At 59.1% G+C, this 20,728-nt stretch overlaps 2 protein-coding genes across 2 annotated transcripts in view; one reads left to right on the forward strand and one right to left on the reverse strand.

The window, feature by feature from the left end:
• Positions 1–2,042: 2,042 nt before the first annotated feature.
• Positions 2,043–3,666, reverse strand: LOC129640259 (uncharacterized). The gene is made up of 3 exons (XM_055565464.1): positions 3,620–3,666; positions 2,720–3,255; positions 2,043–2,213 (listed from the first exon to the last, which is right to left on the reverse strand). Exons 1-3 carry the CDS (start codon positions 3,664–3,666, stop codon positions 2,179–2,181), a joined length of 618 nt encoding a protein of 205 aa, XP_055421439.1. The 3' UTR covers positions 2,043–2,178.
• The window catches only part of PPP2R3B (protein phosphatase 2 regulatory subunit B''beta), a 42,944-nt gene continuing 25,380 nt past the window's right edge, over positions 3,165–20,728 (forward strand). The window contains exons 1-2 of the mRNA XM_055565619.1: positions 3,165–4,097; positions 18,247–18,432. Of these exons, the coding sequence (XP_055421594.1) occupies positions 3,759–4,097; positions 18,247–18,432 (525 nt within the window). The 5' untranslated portion in view covers positions 3,165–3,758. The remainder of the gene's footprint in view (positions 4,098–18,246; positions 18,433–20,728) is intronic.

Below are 20,728 nucleotides of genomic sequence, written 5' to 3' on the forward strand. Positions count from 1 at the left end.
CAACTCTTTTTCACCCCATGAGCTGCAGCACGCCAGGCTTCCCTGTGCTTCACGATCTCCCAGGGCTTGTTCAAACTTATATCCATTGAGTCAGTGATGCCATCCAACCATCTCATCCTCTGCCATCCCCTCCTCCTCCCTTCAATCTTTCCCAGCATCAGCGTGTTTTCACACAACAGGTGGCTAAAGTATGAGTTTCAGCTTCAGCATTAGTCACTACTTCCAATGAATATTCAGGACTGATTTTCTTTAGGATTGCCTGGTTTGATCTCCTTGCAGTCCAAAGGACACTCAAGAGTCTTCTCCAACATCATGATTCAAAAGCATCAGTTCTTCAGTGCTCAGCCTTCTTTATGGTCCAAGTCTCACATCCGTACTAGACTACTGGGAAAACCATAGCTTTGACTAGATGGACCTTTGTTGGCAAAGTGACGTCTCTGCTTTTTCAGATGAGATGGCAAGTGCCAATTTGTCCTTGGCTTCTAGAATCTTCCTCTTCACCCCCACCCTCTGCCCTGAGACCTCCGGCCACCCCTGGCACGCAGATGCAGCCAGCAGAGCTTACACTCCTATTATCAGCAGGGTCCTGCCCCCGCTTAGCTGTGGCTGTGCCCATCCCAGGCCCCACCAGCCTCCAGCTCACAGCACCTCTCTGATCCCTGGGGCAGGCTCCCGCTCCACCGCACAGACTGAAGGAGGTTCTGTTTCCCTCCTGGAGTTTGTTAATGTTCCGCTGGCAGACGCACAGGCCTTGCAGACCCCAGGGTATAAAGCCGTCTTGTGCAGGGACTGAAAAATCCCATTCCCGCCCCCAACCCCCACCCCCACACACAAAAAACCACACGGATGAGTGGCAGCTCATTTACAGACCCAGAGTGAAAAGCCCGTTTGTGCTCTGAGATGTCTGTGTGTGATAAATGCAAACAGAAACACGTATTAATATTTGCCTCCCTCCAGAACTGACATAGGCTTCCCTGGTGGCTCAGATGGTAAAGAATCTGCCTGTAAGGCAGGAGACCCGGGTTTGATCCCTGGGTCAGGAAGATCCCCTGAAGAAGGAATGGCAACCCACTCCAGTATTCTTGCCTGGAGAATGCCATGGACAGAGGAGCCTGGGGGGCTAAAGTTCATGGAATTGCAAAGAGTCAGAGATGACTGAGGGACTAACACTTTCACAGAACTGACAACCTGCACACACAAGCATCAGCTTCCTGACTGCACAGAATTCCCGTGTGGTGGCCCTCTCGTGACCCAGGATACTCCCGTTTTTATCTTTAGCCACACAATGTGGACAGAACACCGTCTGCAGTATCGGCCACACAATGTGGACAGAACACCGTCTGCCGTATCGGTAAGCAAAGGATGTCGAGGCCACCAAGCCCTTGGCCGCTGCAGACACCCCAATGGTGCGCCCTGAGGGTTTTAGGGTGAAGAAACCAGAATTCTGTGCACTGGACAGTGCGCTCTGTTGTGTGTCACAATTTCTAAACAGCGTCCCCGGTAAGAGTGAGGTTCCAGCCACGGGGGGGACACTGAGAGCCCAAGGTGGGCTTCGTCAAGGACGAGGGCTGTGGATCTGCAACAGCATCAACTTGGATATAAATATTTTCCCTTTCTCAGGACACACAGGCTCATCCTGTCATTAATTCCTACAGAATGCAATGGAATGGTATTTCCTCAGTCGTGTCTGAGTCTTTATGACCCCATGGACCGTAGCCCTCCAGCCTCCTCTGTCCATGGAATTCTCCAGGCAAGAATTCTGGAGTGGGTTGCCATTTCCTCCTCCAGGCAATCTTCCCGACCCAGGGATGGAACCCAGAATTTTAGATTTTCCCACACATAGAAAAGCGCTAAATTCATTAACTTGTAATGTCTGGTTTTCTTTAAATTACTGTCATCTTTTGATATTCTAATCTTTTTTGTTGCAAAAAACCCTATATATCACGGCCCTTCCTTTATGTCTTCTGAAAAGTCCCTCAGAAAGATCTGAGAGGATACCTCCTGAGCTTAAGTCTTCAGCAAGTCCTCAAATTAAAACACAATTCTCAGCTTTGAGATGATGTTTTATTTTATTTTATTTTTTGATCCCTGGGTCGGGAAGATCCGCTGGAGAAGGAAATGGCAATCCACTCCAGTACTCCTGCCTGGAAAATCCCATGGACAGAGGAGCCTGGTAGGCTACAGTCCATGGGGTAGCAAAGAGTCGGACACGACTGAGTGACAAAAGAAAAAGAATTTTTTTCAGTAGACAAAAAGTTTGCAATCATTACAAACAAAATCACAGTTTAACAAGAGTTATTTAGCCGATGGCTCAGAAGTAAAGAAACCATCCCGAAAGGCCAGCTTGAAAGCAGTTACACGCCTCCAATGCATCATTAAGATTTAACACACTAAACGTAACCGCGACCCTCGCGGTTCCAAGGGGCCCGTTTATCTAAAAAAAATTGCCCTGGCCTTCGACCCCGCCTTGCGCTCGCTCCCGCGGCGCGCGTGCCCGCTCCCGCGCTCGGCGGGCACGCGGAGCATGCTCCCCCTGTAGCCCTTCGCCTCCAGGCACACGGCCCTGCCTCCGGCTCGCTCCCAGCGGGCACGCACTGCGCATGCTCGACCCACAGGCGCCCCTCCCCCCCCGAACGCCGCCACCACAGACACGCACTGCGCATGCTCGACCCCCTCCCCCAGCCAACTACCCCGCGTGCCCCTCCCGACGAGCTCTCACCGCGCATGCGCGCAGTTCTGCGGGCGGTTGGGGGAAGCCAGGGCGTCTCGCTGGCGCGGGGCCACACCCACCAAAAGCCTAAGAAGTAAAAGGCCTCGAGTCCGGTGCCCGTCACCCCTCGCCCCCGTCCACAGTCCAGCTCCTGAGCGCCCTCCGGTGCGCCCACACGTCCCGCGCAGCGTCCGGCCCACCAAGGCGCCCCGCACTGCCTCGGGGCGTGGACGGGCGGCGCCGTGTGATGACGCCACGCGTCGTGCTGACGCACGGCTGAGGCGACCTTCTTTGGGCGCTCGTCCCGGCGCGCCCGTTTTGAAGCTGCCCTGAGTTGGGCGGGTCCCCCCGCGGCCGGACCGTCCGCCTCAGCCGGGACCTCGAGTCCGCGCAGCACCCCGCGGCGGGGCTTCGCCTCACCCCTGACCTCCTGAACTCCGGGCCCGTGACCCCCACCAGGCCGGGCGTCCTCTTCCGCGAACCCCAGGCCCTCGACCCTCACCGGGCCGGGCGCCGCCTCACCCCTGACCTCCTGAACCCCGGGCCTGCGAAACCCACCGGGCCGGACCAGTTCCTCCCCGAACCCGGGGCTCGCGGTCCCCGCCGGGTCCCTGCCTCCTCACCAGACCCCAGGACCCCCACCGGGCCGGACCTCCTCTTCCCCGAACCTTGGGCTCGCGACACTCGCCGGGCCAGGCTGTCTCCTCATCAGACCCCGGGACCCGCTCCGGGCCGGGCGCCACCTCACCCCGGACCCCAGGACCCCAGGCCCGCGACCCCCACCGGGCCGGGCCTCCTCTTTCCCGAACCCCGGGCCCGGGCCCCTCGCCAGGTCGCTGCCTCCTCACCAGACCCCGGGAGCCCCCCGGCCGGGTTCCCGTCTCTTGCCCCGGGGCCCTTGACCCCCACTGGCTCGTGCCCTCAAGGGCTGGTCGCCGGCCCCGTGTGTGGTCCATTCGGGCAGGACGTGGGTCCCGGCTTCAGGCACCTGTGCGCCAGGAAAGAGGGGTGGGGGCGTCCCTCGGGAAGGAGGGCCGGAGCCCCGGAGATGCCGCCCGGCAAGGTCCTGCAGCCGGTCCTGAAGATGAAGGTGGACGAGCTCTTCCTGTGCTGGCTCAGCGAGTCCAGCACGCAGGCGATGCTCCGGGACTGCTTGCGGAGGATCCAGATGCCCGCGAGGGCCGAGAGGGGCGCGGGAGACGCGGAGCAGCCGGGGCCCCGGCTCGCAGCCGCTGCCCCCGAACCCGCCTGGAGGCCGCGCGAGTGCGAAGGTCCCGGGGCGCCCGGCCCGACCCCAGCGTCCACCGCGCTTCCCGTGGGAGCCGCCTCCAGTGCCAGGAGTGGGCCGCCGGTTCGAGGGCCTCGACGATCCGGAGGGACGAGAGTAGTAAGTTCTTCTTGCTTCTCCTGACGCCTGCGAAGGTAACTGGGGGGTTCCCACCGACATATGGCTGGGGGTGGCCGAGGCAGGTGGAGGAATGTCAAGCGTGCTAACCGCTTGAGTGTCTAGGCTGTCTCCTTCAGTGACCAGTGATCAGTTCAGTCGCCCAGTCGTGACCGACTCTTTGCAACCCCATGGACTTCTGCACGCCAGGCTTCCCTGTCCATCATCAACTCCCGGAGCTTGCTCAGACTCATGTCCATCCAGTCGGTGATGCCATCCAACCATCTCATCTCCTCCCTTCGCCCCCCAAAAAGTCCTGCCCACTGAAAAGTACTGTCTTCAGCATGTTCCACATTGATCATGTTTTTGGAGTTTGTTTACAGTTGGTTTTAGTTATGCATGCATGGCTGCTTTTTTTCCTGCTCTGCTTAGTTTGTAAACCTTGACATTTTATCCCAGATTCATCTGCCTTTGTCCCTGAGTTTCGACAACAGGGCTTCCCTGGTGGCTCAGATGGTAAAGATCTGCCCACAGTGCAGGAGACCTAGGTTCATTCCCTGGGTGGGGAAGATCCCTGGAGAAGGAAATTGCTACCCACTCCAATATTTTTGCCTGGCGAGTCGCATGGACAGAGGAGCCTGGTAGGCTACAGTCCAAGGGGTCACAGAGAATCTGACATAACTGAGGGACTAACAGTTTTTCTACAATAACGACAGTCGGACAGCAGTGCCTATAAAAGTAAAGTGCTTCTGTGTTGGTTAAATGTAATAAAGCGTCTCCGGGTGTTTATGGAAAACACGGGAATCAAAAGAAGAAGAAAAAGTGTGGTGGGTGCATATCGCTCCCCTTGTCGTCCTTTTGATGTTTAGTCATGTCGCACTCTTCAAGACCCGGGGGACTGTATGTAGCCCGCCAGACTCTGTCCATGGGAGTTCCCAGGTAAGAATACTGGAGGGGGTTACCATGCCCTTCTGCAGGGGAGCTTCCTGATCCAGGGCTTGAACCCTAGTCTCCTTCCTCTCCTGCAGTAGCAGGCGGGTTCTTTACCGTTAGTGCTGCCTGGGAAGCCCAGATGCACTGAGGGTGGCTGTAAATAGACAGGAAGCTGTGTTGCTCACCTCCTGCTGTGCAGCTCGGCTGCAGACTGGTACCAGTGCACGGCTCAGGTGTTGGGGACCCCTGCTGCTGACGTCTTGCCTCAGCCCCCCCCATATGAGGAGGTGGCTGTGTGAGGAAAGCCAGGGCTTGGAGAGCCGCCTGCAGTAGTGACAGCCCCCCCTCCCGCCGCCTGGTGCTCTTACTGGGATCCCGGAATCGCACGTGGGGAGCCGTCCACGCTGCCACTAGCTGCGTTCTGTGACACAGCCCAACAGACACCACTGGAAGATGAATTCCTGTGTTCGTGACCCCATAGAGTGTGTGAGTCCCCCGGGACTGGAACTGTTTACAGAAAACTTGAGGAGGGCGGCTCTGATGCCTGAGAAAGACCTCATTTATGCATGGCAGGCAGAAAGCCACAGAGTGTGGGCGTGAGTCCTCAGGCCAGAGTGGTGTTTCCCCAAGAACAGGTTCATGCACCGTGCTGCCTGGGGCCATGGAGACACCAGCTTCTGCCCGGAAGGATGCGACCGGGCTCGGCGGTGGGGCTGGAATAGTCGGGGGGGGTGGGGGGGGCGTCTGTTGAATGAAAGAAGTGCTGACGGGGGCGGGTAAGACTGAAGACCCCTTCTCTGGTCTGCAGTTTCCATGACCAGATAGAGTAAGTCATCATGAGGACCCGGTTTTTGGTTTTTTGTTTTAAATACTTACTTATTTTTATTTACTGATTTGACTGCACCAGGGTCTTACTTGTGGCCTGTGAAATCGAGTTCCCTGACTGGTGATCAAACCCAGGCCCCCTGCTTTGGGGGCCCAGAGTCTTAGCCACTGGGCTACCAAGGAAGTCCCCTGAGGATCCGGTTTTGAGGGAAAGCAGAATGACTCTCTTTTAACTGTCCCAAGAGTTTTCAGAAAGGAATGACGGGGACCTGCCTGGTGGTCCAGTGGTTGGCTCCACACTGCCAGTGCAGAGGGCACAGGCTCCACCTGTGGTCAGGGAGCGAACAGCCAACATTCTGCTGCGGCCAAAAGAACTGTTGATGGACCTTGTCTGGGGCCTGAAGGTGGCTTTAAACATGTCTCGGTGAATGTGGAGTTTTTGGCTTCAGTTGAATTTTGAGAGGCTAGTAACCCAAAAAGGACTGTTGTCATTGGGATAAAATGATAAGTCTTCTTTGGCCCCAATAAATGGATAATTAGTGTTAGGAAAATGTTCCTACATAAAATGCCATAAGAAAAGTTATGAGTTTGTGTTCTTTAAGAGCTAATAGGAAGTGAAGAAACCTCATGTGGAGCTTTCCTGGTGGCTCAGTGGTAAAGAATCCACCTGCTGACGCAGGAGACACAGGTTTGATCCCCGAGTCGGGAAGATCCTCTGGAGGACGGCATGGCAACCCACTCCAGTATTCCTGCCTGGAGAATCCCATGGACAGAGGAGTCTTGTGGGCTACAGTCCATGGGGTCACAAAGAGTCAGACACGACTGAGCCAGTCAACAGCAACATAAGGGCTCTGTGTAGAATCTGCATGCAGCTCTTTTGTGAGACTTATATTTTCACATATTTCTCTTCAGTCTTTGTCCCATTTTGTTGTTGGTTTAACATGTCTTTTGAACACAAAAAGCTGTTATTTTTTTTAATTCTTTTAATTTCATTCTTGCATGGTTTTTATGTATTGCATCCAATCTACAAAACGTGTGAGTCTCCCAGGCTGTCAGGGTTGCCTTTTGTTTTCCTCCTAAAACATTCCTGGTTTTCCCTTTTGCGTTTAGAGTTCCGATCCATTTCTCTTCAGTTTCTGTGTGTGGTGTAAGACATCCAGGTAACCAGCCGTCTTTGAAGTCTCTTTTCCTGCAGAGCTGCACCGTGAGTCACATTGTCGAAAATCAGTCAGCCTTGTGCATGTGGGTCTGTTTCCCGATCTCTGATCCCGTGATCTGTGTTTGAAGTCTCACTCTGCAGCTCTTTGGGGGTGAACCTGTGGAAAGCAAGTGGCGTACGGCCAATCCAGTTCTTTTAAAACGGTCTGAGATTCTCAGATGTTCTCTGACCTCAGGCTGTCCTAACGTTCTCATCTGCATGTAACCCTGAGAATCAGCTTGTCAGCCTCCACAGGAAAGCCTGTTGGAGTTTTGACTTGGGCTGCATTGAGTCTGTAGATCAATCTCGCACCACTAATACTTTAAAAATGTCAGGTTCCCAGCCCACGAGCTCCGGATGTCTTTCTGCCTTCTTGCATCTCATCATTTTCCATCAGCGACGTTGCATGCGTTCCAGTGCTTTGCCTCCTTGGTGAAATTTATTATCTACTTGTTTAGACATTTAGTGCTTTGCCTCTGTTTGTAGATATGGGGTGTCCAGTTACCTGGTGATTTGACTTGACCTGACTCAGTACTGGTTTAGTCCTGGTGTAGGGTCATGGTTTAGCCCTGGTTTAGGGCTCTGGTTCAGTCCAGGTCCAGTCCATGTTCAGCCTGGGTTCAGTCCACATTCAGTCCACGTTCAGTGCACGTTCAGTCCAGATTCAGCTTCCTCACCTCCTGGGACTGCCTTCTGCCCTGGGGGAAGGTGCGGGGTCCCCATGAGGAGGAGGAGGGGCACAGGGTCCCATAGGGTGATGCAGGGTTTTATGAGAAGAGGGCATGCAGGGTCCCTGTGAGAAGGGGAGGGGTGCAGAGTCCCGTGAGGAGGAGGAAGCGCACGGGGTCCCCTAGGAGCTTGGTGTGGGGTCTTGTGAAGAGAAGAGGGGAAGCGGGGTCCCCGTGAGGAGGAGGAGGCACACGGGGTCCCCTAGGAGCTTGGTGTGGGGTCTCTGAAGAGAAGAGGGGAAGCGGGGTCCCCGTGAAGAGGATGGGGGCATGGGGTCCCCTAGGAGCTTGGTGTGGGGTCTCTGAAGAGGGGAAGCGGGGTCCCCGTGTGGAAGCGGGGAATGGGGCCCCCTAGGAGGGTGATGCAGGGTCTCGTGTGTGGGGTCTCTGAAGAAGGCTTTCAGAGTCTGCTTGAGGATGTGGCAGCGGCTGGTGTCCATCACGAGGTGGTAGCCACTGTTGCTCCCTAGATGTGGGGGTGCCTGTGGCTGAGGGGTTCCCTGCGGCTGCAGGGCCCCGGTGCTCCCCTGGGCGGAGGCCCTGTCTGACCGAGACCTGGGCCGTCTGCACCCCAGCCCCGTGGCTGGGATCTCCGTCCCTGTGTGTGCGCTGTGGTGAGCTTTGAGGCGGCGCCCTGGTCAACAGCGTCAGGTGGCCCGCGTCCTCCCAGTCACTGGCACGGGCAGAGAGCGCCCGGGCCGTGCAGGGCACTTCTGCGGCATCCCTGCTGGTGGAGAGGAGCTGGCTTAGTTTTGGAAGACGAGGCGCTTTCCTGTCAGCTTTCACAGGACTAGGAAAGCTGTGCACACAACTCGTCTAGTCTTACCCTGGGCCCCGAGGCATCCAGGGTTCTGGGCCAGGGCACACCGTCTGAGGTCTCTCCTACAGCTGCAGGGGCCCAAGCACCTGCCAGCTCTTCCAGGACACTCCCCACGGTCCAGTGCCTGGCCCTCCTCCCGAGTCCTCGCTGAGCACTGCTTCCGGACCGCGGGGCCTCGTGCTGTGTCAGGTGGACCCTTGCCCTGGCCCTGGCCCCCAGCTCTCAGATCCTTGCACCGAGGACGTCCAAGCTCAGTCCTCACGAGGACCTCGTCTCTTCTCATCTCAGCAAAGGGTCAGTCTGTTAGTCGTGTCCGACTCTGTGCGACCCCACGGACTGCAGCCCTTCAGGCTCCCCTGTGCATGGAATTCCAGGCAGGAATACCGGAATGCTTTCCTGTTTCCTCCTCCAGGGCATCTTCCTTACCCAGGGATCGAACCCAGGTCTCCTGCCTTAGCAGGCGGGTTCTTTACCCCTGAGCCACCTGGGAAGCCACTGTGGTCTCAGGGAGACGCCTGCGGAGTAACTGCTGCGTTTTAAGGCTCAGCAGCATTTCTGACTCCTTTGAAAATTTATTTATTTTTAATTGGAGGACAATTGCTTTACAATATTGTGTTGGTTTCTGCCGTACATCAGCATGAATCAGCCATAGGCACACACGTGTCCCCTCCCTCTTGAACCTCCCTTCCACCTCCCTCCCCATCCCACCCATCTAGGTTGTCACAGACCCGTTTCTCTTTTCAAGACCCCGTCAAGTGGTGTTCCAGAGGGTCTGCACCGTGGGTGTTCCCTGCCCGAAAGCAGCCCAGGGTTCCAGCGACCCATCCCCGGTGGGCACCTGACCGGCCCCTGTCCCTAACACGGCTCTCTGGTGGCACCTCTGGGGCTTCGTCACCGTTTCCCAGGTGACCTTCTTGTCCTCAAGCATCTTCTCTGCTGGGGTGTGTTTTCAGATGCTCTTCTGGTTTACACACGGGTTGGTTGCTTTTTCTCATTCAGTTGGCAAGTTCTGTGTCTGTTCTGGGTACAGCTGCTCTATTTACCACTGTGGGATTGGCAGGCTGTCTCTGTAGCAAGTGACTTGTATGTTTCGTCTCTCCCACCAGTTTCGCGTGCGTGCTAAGCTGCTTCAGTCGTTTCTGACTCTCTGTGACCCTGTGGACTGTAGCCCACCAGGCTCCTGTCCGTGGGATTTTCCAGGCAAGAATACTGGAGTGGGGTGCCATTTCCTCCTCCAGGGGATCTTCCCAACCCAGGCATCGAACCTGAGTTTCCTACATTGGCAGGTGGGTTCTTTGCCACTGAATCATCTGGGAAGCCTAGCACAGAACACAGTGATTTGATATTTCTGTACATTTCAACAAGGCTGTGATTCCTCACTGTACGAAGACATTACTGTAATAAGTGACCATGTTCCCGACACTATATTTTTAAGCTTTTTTTTTTTTTAATCTTGATGTGGACCACCTTTTAATGAGTTTGTCACAATATTCCTTCTGTTTTATGTTTTGGTTTTTGGCCCCCAGGGCAGACTGGCAGGGCCGCGCCTGCATCGGGCAGTCTCCGAGCCCCCGGTGCCCCTGCTGACACCCTGGAATGAGAAGTCTGTCCCGAGCACGGGCCCCCCCCGGCGCGCTGTTGGGGGCCTTCCTGCGTGTTGTGAGCGGGTCTGACAGGGCAGGGCTCGGGCACCGTGACCTCACACCACACGCGATGGCGCCGTGGCCACCGAGTGGTACACACTCTGCCCCAGACCGTCCCCGTGTCTGCAGAATGGGGGATGTGGGGGTCAGCCGCCGAGCCCCGAGCCCCTGAGGATGTTCTGGGAACAGGAGGACAGAGCGGGGCTGAGACAGGGGCAGAGGCAGAGGGCAGGCACACGACAGGGGGCTCCTGAGCAGGAGTTTGGGGCAGGTGACGCTGCAGCTGGAAGAGGCTGCATCCCTGTGATTCCTCCTGGGGACACTCGGGACGGGCGGAGTGGATACGCGGGACAGGATACGGGGAGGATGGACGGTGCTGGGGAGGGGTGTGAACCGGCTGAGCCCACTGACTCCAGGGCAGGGGCTGGGGGAGGGACCTCCCTGGCTGTCCCATGCTGACACCTTTGCCTCCAAGGCAGTGAGTATGGTTCGATTGCTGATCTGCGAGCTAAGATCCCACATGCCCCGGGGCCAAAAATTGAAAATGGAAGCAGAAGGAATGTTGTAGCAAATTCATTAAAAACTTTAAAAAGTGGGCCACATAAAAAATACTGTTTTAAACTCTTCAAAAATGTACAGCCCCCAGGGCAGCAAGCCTGCTGAGTGACACCGCAGTGGTGGCCACAAGGCGCTGTGCCTTTGAACCAATGAACCCTCAGGGTGTGCGGGACCAGACGCACCCTGGGGAGACTGCGCGTCTTCAGGGCAGCCTTATCTGCGTGGGTTCCTCACCGCAGTGATGTGGGCTCCTATTTCTAACAGACGCAGTGCCCTGCTCAGGGTGTTCCTGACAGGGGAACCTGGGCCCTGCAGGCGGTTCTGGACTTTCTGCCCTCTGTTTCTGTAAGACAAACACGACTGGAGAAAAACGAGCCCCAAACCCGAAGTCCATTAGAGAGACAGGAAGAGGGTGGGTGGGTGAAGAGGTTCCTGACCCCCAAGGCCGTTTCCCCAGACAGCTCTGTCCTGGGGCAGGGAAGGGCAAAGGGACACGCATCCCTGGGGTCCTGCGATGTCAGGGGTGCGACCCTCAGGCCAGAGGTAGACTCTGTGTGTGTGTGTGGGGGGGGGGGCGGGGAGACCCGCCCAGAGCGGGCCTGGCTCTGTGGGGAGTCCACCCCCACGTCAGGGCCCAGGTTCCGTTTTCAGGGTTCCCAGTACACGACAGTCTGAGTCGGATTCCGTCCTGTCCCCGTGTTCTCGTTCTCATCACGCTGTGCACCTGTGTACACCCCGGAATGCGGTAGAACCCTCGCACCGGCACCCTGAGTTTTCACAGGAGATAGTGTGCAAGTTGAGTGAACATCTTCCCAACTGGTGGTTCAGAGGGTAGAGAACGCGCCGCCAGTGTAGGAGGCCTGGGTTGGATCCCTGGATGGGGAAGATGTCCCCGGAGAAGGAATTGGCCGCTCACCCCGGCATTCTTGCCTGGAGAATCCCACTGATCGAGGAGCCTGGCGGGCTACAGTCCATTGGGTCGCACAGAGTCAGAGAGGACTGAGCTACGAACAGTTTCACTGTTTTTTTTTTTCCCCTACACTCCTAAGTGCGCGTGGGTGGTGACCTCCAAAGCCCTTCTTTTGCCGCCGGTTTCCCAGCGAACAGCTCTTGGGCCGCAGGCGGGCTGTGGGCCCGCGCGTCCGGGCGGCTTGCTCTGTCCTGGTTTCCAGCTTAGCCCTGGGCTGGCTGCCGGCGTCCGGAGAGAAGGCCGGGTCCCTCCCGGGGAGCCCGCGGGCGGCGGGCCTCGGCGGCCTGTCTGCGGGCTGAGCCGAGCAAGGGTCGGGGGGGACGGGGGACGGCCACCTCCCTCCGCGCGCAGCGGGCTGGCCCGGGGCGGGCGTCCTGCGCTTCGTCCAGCGCTCGGTCCGGCCCGGGGCGGGCGCCCTGCCTCCGGCCTGCCCCGCGGAGCGCAGCGGGGCCCCGGGAGGGGCCGCCCGCCGCCTGCTGGCCGCGCCTCCCCTGCCCGCGCCGTGCGCGCCCGCCCCGCCGGAGGAATGCGCGCGCCCGGGGCCCGGCCCCCAGAGCGCCGGCCGGCGACGCATGGAGCGCGCTGAGCCCGGCCGCCTGGACCGTCCCGACCCCGCCGGCCCCGGCCAGCCGCAGCCCCGCGAGCGCACCCGACCTGGGCCGCGGCGGCCCACGCGAGCCGACATGCGGCTCCGTGACCTCTCCCTGCGCCAGGACCCCGACCTGCGGCAGGAGCTAGCCTCGCTGGCCCGCGGCTGCGACTTCGTGCTGCCCTCGCGCTTCAAGAAGCGGCTCAAGGCCTTCCAGCAGGTGCGGGCGCGGGGCTGCTGCGTCCGCTCAGCCCCGGAGAGGTCGGGGCGGGGGGCTGCCCGTGCTGGGGGGTGGGGGCTTCACCTCCGCCCGGGAACAGCGCCCCTGCGCGCGGAGAGCAGGTGTGTGGCCCGTAAAGTTTGTTGGGACAGCCGCTCTGAAGCGAGGTGCCCACAGTTCCTTTCTGGGAGATTCAGCCGCAAGGACCGCGGTGCCTGGAAAACGCCTGCGGAGCGCACCGAGCGGGCTGGGGAGGCTTTAGCCCCGGCTCCGCAGGCGCGCAGGCAGCCTCCCCGCGTGGTCGGAGCACAGCGCCCGCCGCATTAACGCAGTGCTCTCAGGACCGAGCGCGGTTCGCCGCGAGCGCGTGTGGAGTTTGAGCGCTTTAGAGGAAGCGCATCGCTCGGCGGTTTCAGCAGGCACTCGGCTTTTAAACTTCTCGGTGCTTCTCCCCCGCGGGCACAAGAGCAGAGCCGGTCTCTCTCTCTGCCCGGGCCTCGTCTGTGGTTTATAAAGTCGAGTAAAGGGACCGGGGCATGTAGAACCCGCGGCCACCCTGGGGTCTTCTGGTAACGGCAGGTTCTGCTGTTTTAGGGATGTTTGGCACTGTGAATCGCTTGTATTTTATCGCAGGCGAGGAGTTAAGGTCATCTGGTGGCCTTAAGAAAGCAAAAAGTCGCCGAATTACACACCGGCCTGTCTGGGGTAGGAAAACCTTGCTTTCTGCTGGTACTTTAAATCGAGTTTTTCCCCATCCTGGGGCCATGTCTGAGCTTTTAGAGAGCTATTGGGTCTTCTTTTTTCTGTCTGACGGCTGTCTTTCTAACGTGTGAGTTTTGGTCTGCGAGTGGGTGACGCTTGTAAATCGGTGCCCCGTTTGGGCAGGAAAGTCTGTTCAGACTCGGAGTGTGCGATCAGATGAGGCTGGTCTCGTTTTACAGACGGAGGGGTACGTCTGCTGGTTGCTGTTTATGTGGTACACAGTAGTGCTGGGGTGTCCCCGGATCGGGGAGCCCTCCGCCATTGGTGGCCAGGCCTTGATGTTCGTCGAGGGGGAGGGGAGGGGAGGGGAGCACCGGCTACAAGCGGGAGCTGCAGGAAAGCCTGATTTTCCCAGGACAGCTGTGCGTCTTATCCAGTCACTCAGGCCTTTCGGAGGAAGCAGTTTCGGGTTACAGAAAACACATCCCGGCGATCTTTCCTGGGAATGAGGGTGCCTGCCCTGGGCAGTGAGTGCTCCTCAGGTGCAGAATTCAGCTCTTGAGGGGGAAGTGTCCTGGGGAGAGTGTTGGGGAGGGGAGCTTCCCTGGCTGGCTTCATGGCTTCACGTCTCGGTGTTTGAGTGTGGACTCCAGACATAGCCTTGGGGGAGTTGCAAACCTCAGGGTGTGCGGAGATGGGGTGAGGAGGGGATGGTGGGGGCCATGCATGTGGAGATGGGGTCTGGAGGGGGATGGTGGGGTGTGTGTGGAGATGGGTGAGGAGGGGATGGGGTGAGGAGGGACGTGATGGTTGGGAGGGATGAGGGCTGTGGCGGGGGTGGTGAGGGTGTGTGGGCTTGGAGGGCATGTGGAGATGGACTCGGTGCTTCACACGCGTGCACTTGCAGTTTGGTGCAGCCGTGCTGGGTTCAGGGCCACAGGAAGGTGTGCAGTGTGGCTGTTGTGTTTTGGGAGTGAGGCTCTCTTCTTCCTGCAGAGCCCTTTTCCTGTCCACCCCCTACTTGTGGACGCCCGGGCCAAGCGCACGCTGAGCAGCCCTCAGGCCCCCAGCTTATCCTTCATGGCGGCCCTCAGCACGTGTCCCAAGCCCACGAGAACCCCACCCGGCTGTGCCGCCGCCCCGTCCAAGCTGGGTGCTGGCCTCCATCCCCGGGACTGAATCTGGGGTGCAGCACGCCCTGGGATGGGCTCCCTAGCCCCCCTCCGCCATCCCTGGTCCTGGTCCCGCTCTCACCCATCCAGCTTCCCTGTGGGCCCTTCAGGTGGACGCAGGGGCCCCACGGAGGGGAGACCCCGGCGCCGTGACAGTCCAGGCTCCCCTCCCCTCCCTGTGCTGACAGCCTAACGTGCAGACTCTGCCCGTGTCAGACCACGAGGGGGTCACATCACTGTGCAAGGTGCCCCTGAGTGTGCCCCCTTGATCCGCACTCCTGGGACCCGGGGGTCAGACGTGGTCCCCATGGTCCCCGAGCCCGTGGACTTGGGCCCTCGGGCTGCTCCCCAGCTCCACACCCCAGCCCTGCTTCCTGGCTCCGTGGGCCGCACAGTCCTCTGCCCAGGGGTGCACACGTTCTCATCTGTTTGTGTGTCCATCGGTGGGCCTTTTGAGGTCCTAGTTGGCCCTCCCCAGCCTCTCCAGCCTGTGCGGAGGGTTCCCAGGCTTGGAGGAGGAGAGGCTCCGGCCTGCAGGGCCTCCCAGCCTGGTGCTGGACTCCGCGGGGCGCCTCGGCCGTCTGTGTCCCCACACCCGGGTCTCTGCTCCGATGGGGCCCTTGCCGGCTGCACCCCGCGTGCTGCTCCGGCCCCGGCCCTGCTCCGCTCGCCCCGCGCCCCTCCTGGGTGCTTAGACCCATGGTCATCCCCTCCGGCCCAGCGCGCGCCCTCTGTCCGCAGAGACGCCGACCGGCTGAGGACGCGCTAGAAGCCGTGCCGGGAGGGGCGCCGGGCTGCTCCCGAGGGCGGGCACTGCCCCCATGTGGCCGCTCCCGCCGCACGGGGGCGCCTCGCTTCTCCACGAGGCCGTGTCCTCAGTCCTGTTCGCGGCTGCGCGTGTCCCGAGGGCCGCTGGCGTCTCTGGTCCCCGCAGTCGCGATCAGTCAGGGAGCGCGGGTGTCCGCACCGCGACAGAAGTTGCCGCCGGCAGCAGGTGCCGTGCTGACGGCCGCGGCGCCCGGAGACAGGGAGGCCTGGGGCGGGGGCGGGGCGAGGCCGGCGCCCCTGCTCTGCGGGCTGCTTAGGGGGCCCAGCCCCACTTGGGAGTCCTCTGTGTGTGTGTGCGTGTCTCTCTCTCACCCACACAGATACATGGCTGTGGCCCTTCCGCCTTCGTCGCGGACGTCCAGCCGGCCGCACCGAGCTCAGGGCGCCGTCCTCCGTCGCTTCTCTCCGGCCCTGGGGAGCCCCGCTCGGCCGGACGCGGCGGCCCCTGCGGCGCCCTGTTTGCTGGCGAAGGGCGCCTGTCCCGCAGCTGTGCCGGCCGCTATTTATGGCCCAGAGATAACTAAATCTCCCGTGTCCGCACCCGGCGCTTCTGTTTTCCCGTCGCCCGGCCCTGCCTGCCTGCGCCGCACTTCCCGGCTCCAGGGCTTGGTGGGCGCTGAGGCCACGCCGGGGCAGCGGTCAGCTCGGGGTCGGCGGCGCGGCCTGTGGTGGACCCCAGCGCGGTGTCCTGACCCTCTCTCTGGAAGTCCAGGCCCCCAGCCCACTCTGTGGGCGTGAACACAGTTGTGCCCGCCTTCTTTCCATCGCTGTTGGCCACTGTATCTCTTTCCACTTGTTAAGTTTGAGCTGTTGTGTCCTGAGACCTTATGCGTGTGTCTTATAAATAAATCTTTTTTTTTTGTGGTTTGATCTTTCTGTTTTGTAAAGTTAACTTGGTTTGAGTTTGCTTTTGGCTGTGCTGAGTTGCCGTGTGAACTTTTCTCTAGTTTTGGTGACCAGGGGCTGCTCTCTGCCTGAGATGTGCAGCCTTCTCGTGGATGTGGATGCTCCTGTTGCATGCATGGGTGCTCGGGGCAGCTGGGGAGTCGGGCTCAGTAGCTGTGGCTCCCGGGTTCTAGACACAGGCTCTGCAGTGGTGGTGCACGGGCTCGGTTGTTCTGCAGCGTGCGCGGTCTTCCCCGGCCAGGCACTGAGCCCACCTCTCCTGCGTTGGCAGGTGGGTTCTTCACCACTGAGCCACCAGGCAGAGCCTCCGACCTTTGTATTTTTAACTGGAACGCTTAGTTCACTTACATGACTTTGACTCTGTTCTGGTCTGTTTTGTGTTTCTCTGTGTGCTCTCCGTTGCCTGTCTCCCTCTGCAGTGCTTCCCACCAGCTCACTGCTCAGCTGACAGTGTCCTTTTTGTAGGAACTGAGTTAATCCATATCTTTATCATCCAACTCAAAACTCTCACCCACTTCCGTTCTATCTCCCTTGCGTTTTATGCTGTCATCTTGGGAGTTTTCAGGAAGAAGTAAAATGGTGTTCTTATGACTGATTTCTCTGGTGGATGCGTGTGGAGTTAGCCAGGTAGGCACTGCTCTCCCCCCCACCCTGTCTTGTAGTTCAGATTTTCCATCTGGGGGCGCTTTGCTCCCCCCTGACGTGCACGCCTCAGCGTCGCCTGGGCCAGCTGTCTGTTGCACGCTCACTTTGGCTTTCTGTTCTGTTTGGGTCATTAAAACGTCTCAGTGTTCACCTCATGTGACAGCTACCTCCTCACAGGTAGAAGGGGATGAGGTGGGCACTGTCTTCCTCTGGCTTGTAGGATCTGTTGTTTCTGTTGAGAGTTGGATGGAGCCCCGGTTGTTTGCTTTTTTGAAGATTTCTCCTCATCTGTCTTGCTTCCTGTGCTTGGGCTGCGTTTAAGCACCTGCTGGCTGCCTTTGGGTCTTTGGGTTTTGGCCTCCTGTGTCCAGGTGTGGGTTTCTTTCTGTGATCCTGTTGGGGGCTCACGGGCTCCAGAGATCTCTGACGGAAGGGTGTGTCATGAGTTCTGATGACCCCGTGACCTGGGGTGACAGGGCCTCTGAGGGGTGGGGTCTGACGGGAGGCTGTCCTGGGGTGACAGAGGCCTGTTGCTGTGCCCTCCCTGATGCGACCCCTCGCAGCCCCCGGCCCTGGAGGCTGGTGGCCACTGTGCCCGCCCACAGGCCACCTGCTGAGGCACCGGGTGGACACCCCGCCACCAAGTGGCAGGTGCATGGGGAGATGCCTGGCTGATGTCAGCTGTGGCTGAAAGCGTGCTGTTGGCTCCTGTGTGGTGCCCGCCGCTGCCCGTCCTGGGAGGCAGAGCCCTGGGGCCGTGTGTTTCCTGAGGGCCGTGCTGGCTGGGACTGAAACCTCCACGGGGCAGGGTGGGTGTGGGCACAAACGGTCACAGGTGCAACCTGCCACCAAGGGGACAGCCCGCCGCGCCTCCCTTGACTTCCTGCAGGACATGGGGCAGGTTCTCTCAGTAGCCTCGGCGGTCAGCTGTCCTGTCCAGGGGCTCACAGCTGAAGCAGGATCAGGGAGGTGGGGCAGTGTGGACCAGGCCAGTGGTCACGTGTGGTGTTGCGTGTGGGCTGCGTGACCTCCCGTGTCTGCAGTCAGCCCGCAGTGATGGTCTGGGTGCCCCGTCCACAGTGGGTCAACTGGGCTTGGGGCGGTTGGGGGAGACGTGAATCAGACCTGCCTCCGATGAAGAAAATAGAGGAAGGAGGTGCCCACGTGCCCAGGCCCTCCCTGAGTGTGCGTCCTGAGGAGGTGCCCACGTGCCCAGGCCCTCAATGAGTGTGCATCCTGAGGAGGTGCCCCTGTGCCCAGGTCCTCACTGAGTGTGCGTCCTGAGGAGGTGCCCACGTGCCCAGGCCCTCAGTGAGCGTGAATCCCCAGGAGGTGCCCATGTGCCCAGGCCCTCACTGAATGTGGGTCCCGAGGAGGTGCCCACATGCCCAGGCCCTCACTTTTGTCTTCCTCAGGTCCAGACAAGGAAGGAGGAGCCCCTGCCTCCCGCCACGAGCCGGAGCATCCCCACCTTCTACTTCCCCCGCGGCCGCCCGCAGGACACGGTGAACATAGACGCCGTCATCGCCAAGATCGAGAGGACCTTCGCCCAGTTCCCGCATGAAAGGGCCACCATGGAGGACATGGGCTGCGTGGCCAAGGTGGGTGTCCCCGCGGGCACTTGGGGGGGGGGTCCTTTTTCAGGTGTGGGCAGGCCCAGGGCTCGGCTTCTGCGTCCGCTCTCTGCCGTCCTTGGAGCCTGAGGCGCAGAGGACGTGCTGAGCTCCGTGCTCGCTGTTGGAGGACACGGACGGCCTGCGTGCTGTTCCCCGGGGCCTCGTGATCTTGGAGGGACCGTCCCCACGGGCTCAGCTCAGGCCTTCCCGTGTGTCTCCCGTCCAAGGGATGCGTGTCCACAGTCCACACGCTGCGTGTGTGACTCTAGACTGACCCTGAGTGTGACCAAAGTGCTCACTGCGGAGAGTGCGGCTCTGGCTCCTCCGTGTGGACGCCCAGTCGTTTTGGTGTGTGTACCGTCTCCTGCAGGAACGCGACACGGCGTCCTCGGCGTCCCTAGTGGCCGGGTGGCTGTTGTAAGGGGCCCGGGCTCCCTGTGGTCCCTTGCTGTCTCACTCTGTGTGTGTGTCCGTCACTCAGTCGTGTCCGACTGTTGATGACCCCGTGGACCGCAGCCCCCCAGGCTCCTCCGTCCGTGGGATTCTCCAGGCAAGAATCCTGGAGCGGGTTGCCATTTCCTTCTCCAGGGGATCAGCCTGTGTCAGGGATGGAACCCGCTTGTCCTGCACTGGGAGGCCTGCTGGACAGAGGACAGCTCAGCCGTCAGTGTATTCACAGGGTCGTGCAGCCGTCTCTACAGTGAGCTCTTACCACCTGAGAAAGAAACCTTGTACCCCGTGGTTGTCATCGCGCCTCCCCTTCCCCTGCATCCCTAGGAAACCACGAGTCTGCCTCCAGTGTCTGTGGATTTGCCTCTTTCTGACTCTTTGTGTAAATGGAACCACCCACTGTCTGTCCTTCTGTGCCTGCTTCTCTCACTGAGCACCCTGTGTTCAGGGTCCATCCACGCTGTAGCCTGTGTCAGAGCTTCCCCCCTCTTCAGTCACTGAGTTGTCTTCCAGTGTGTGCATGGGCCACATGCTTTTATCCATTCATCCGTCCATCTATCCATCACCCATCCATCCATCCATCCATCCATCCATCATCTATCCATCCATCCATCCATCTATTCATCATCCATCCACCCACCCATCCATCCATCCACCCACCCATCCATCCATCCATTCATCATCCATCCACCCACCCATCATCCATCCATCCATCCATCCACCCACCCATCCATCCATCCATCCATCATCCATCCACCCACCCACCCATCCATCCATCCATCCACCATCCATCCATCCATCCATCCATCTGTCCATCCATCCATCCATCCATCCACCCACCCATCCATCCATCCATCCATTCATCATCCATCCATCCATCCATCCATCCTCTGTCCATCCATCCATCCACCCACCCATCCATCCACCCACCCATCCATCCACCCATCTATCCATGATCCATCCATCACCCATCCATCCATCCATCCATCCATCCACCCACCCACCCATCCATGCATCCATTCATCATCCATCCATCCATCCACCCACCCACCCATCCATCCATCCATCCATCCACCCACCCACCCATCCATCCACCAATCCATCATGCATCCATCCATCCATCATCTATCCATCCATCCATTCATCATCCATCCACCCACCCACCCACCCATCCATCCATCCATCCATCATCCATCCACCCACCCACCCATCCATCCATCCGTCCACCATCCATCCATCCATCCACCCACCCATCCATCCATCCATCCATTCATCATCCATCCATCCACCCATCCAACCATCCATCCATCATCCATCCGTCCATCCTCTGTCCATCCATCCATCCATCCATCCATCTATCCATCCATCCACCCACCCACCCATCCATCCATCCATCCACCCACCCATCCATCCACCCATCCATCATGCATCCATCCATCCATCATCTATCCATCCATCCATCCATCCATCCGTCCATCATCTATCCATCCATCCATCCATCCATCCACCCACCCATCCATCCATCCGTCCATCATCTATCCATCCATCCATCCATCCATCCACCCACCCATCCATCCATCCGTCCATCATCTATCCATCCATCCATCCATCCACCCACCCATCCATCCACCCATCTATCCATGATCCATCCATCCACCCATCCATCCATCCATCCATCCATTCATCCATCCGTCATCTATCCATCCATCCGTCCACCCACCCATCCGTCCACCCACCCATCCATCCACCCACCCATCCATCCACCCATCTATCCATGATCCATCCATCCACCCACCCATCCATCCATCCATCCATCCACCCACCCATCCAC

Source organism: Bubalus kerabau, chromosome X, assembly GCF_029407905.1.
Source record: "Bubalus kerabau isolate K-KA32 ecotype Philippines breed swamp buffalo chromosome X, PCC_UOA_SB_1v2, whole genome shotgun sequence".
Taxonomy (NCBI): Eukaryota; Metazoa; Chordata; class Mammalia; order Artiodactyla; family Bovidae; genus Bubalus; species Bubalus kerabau.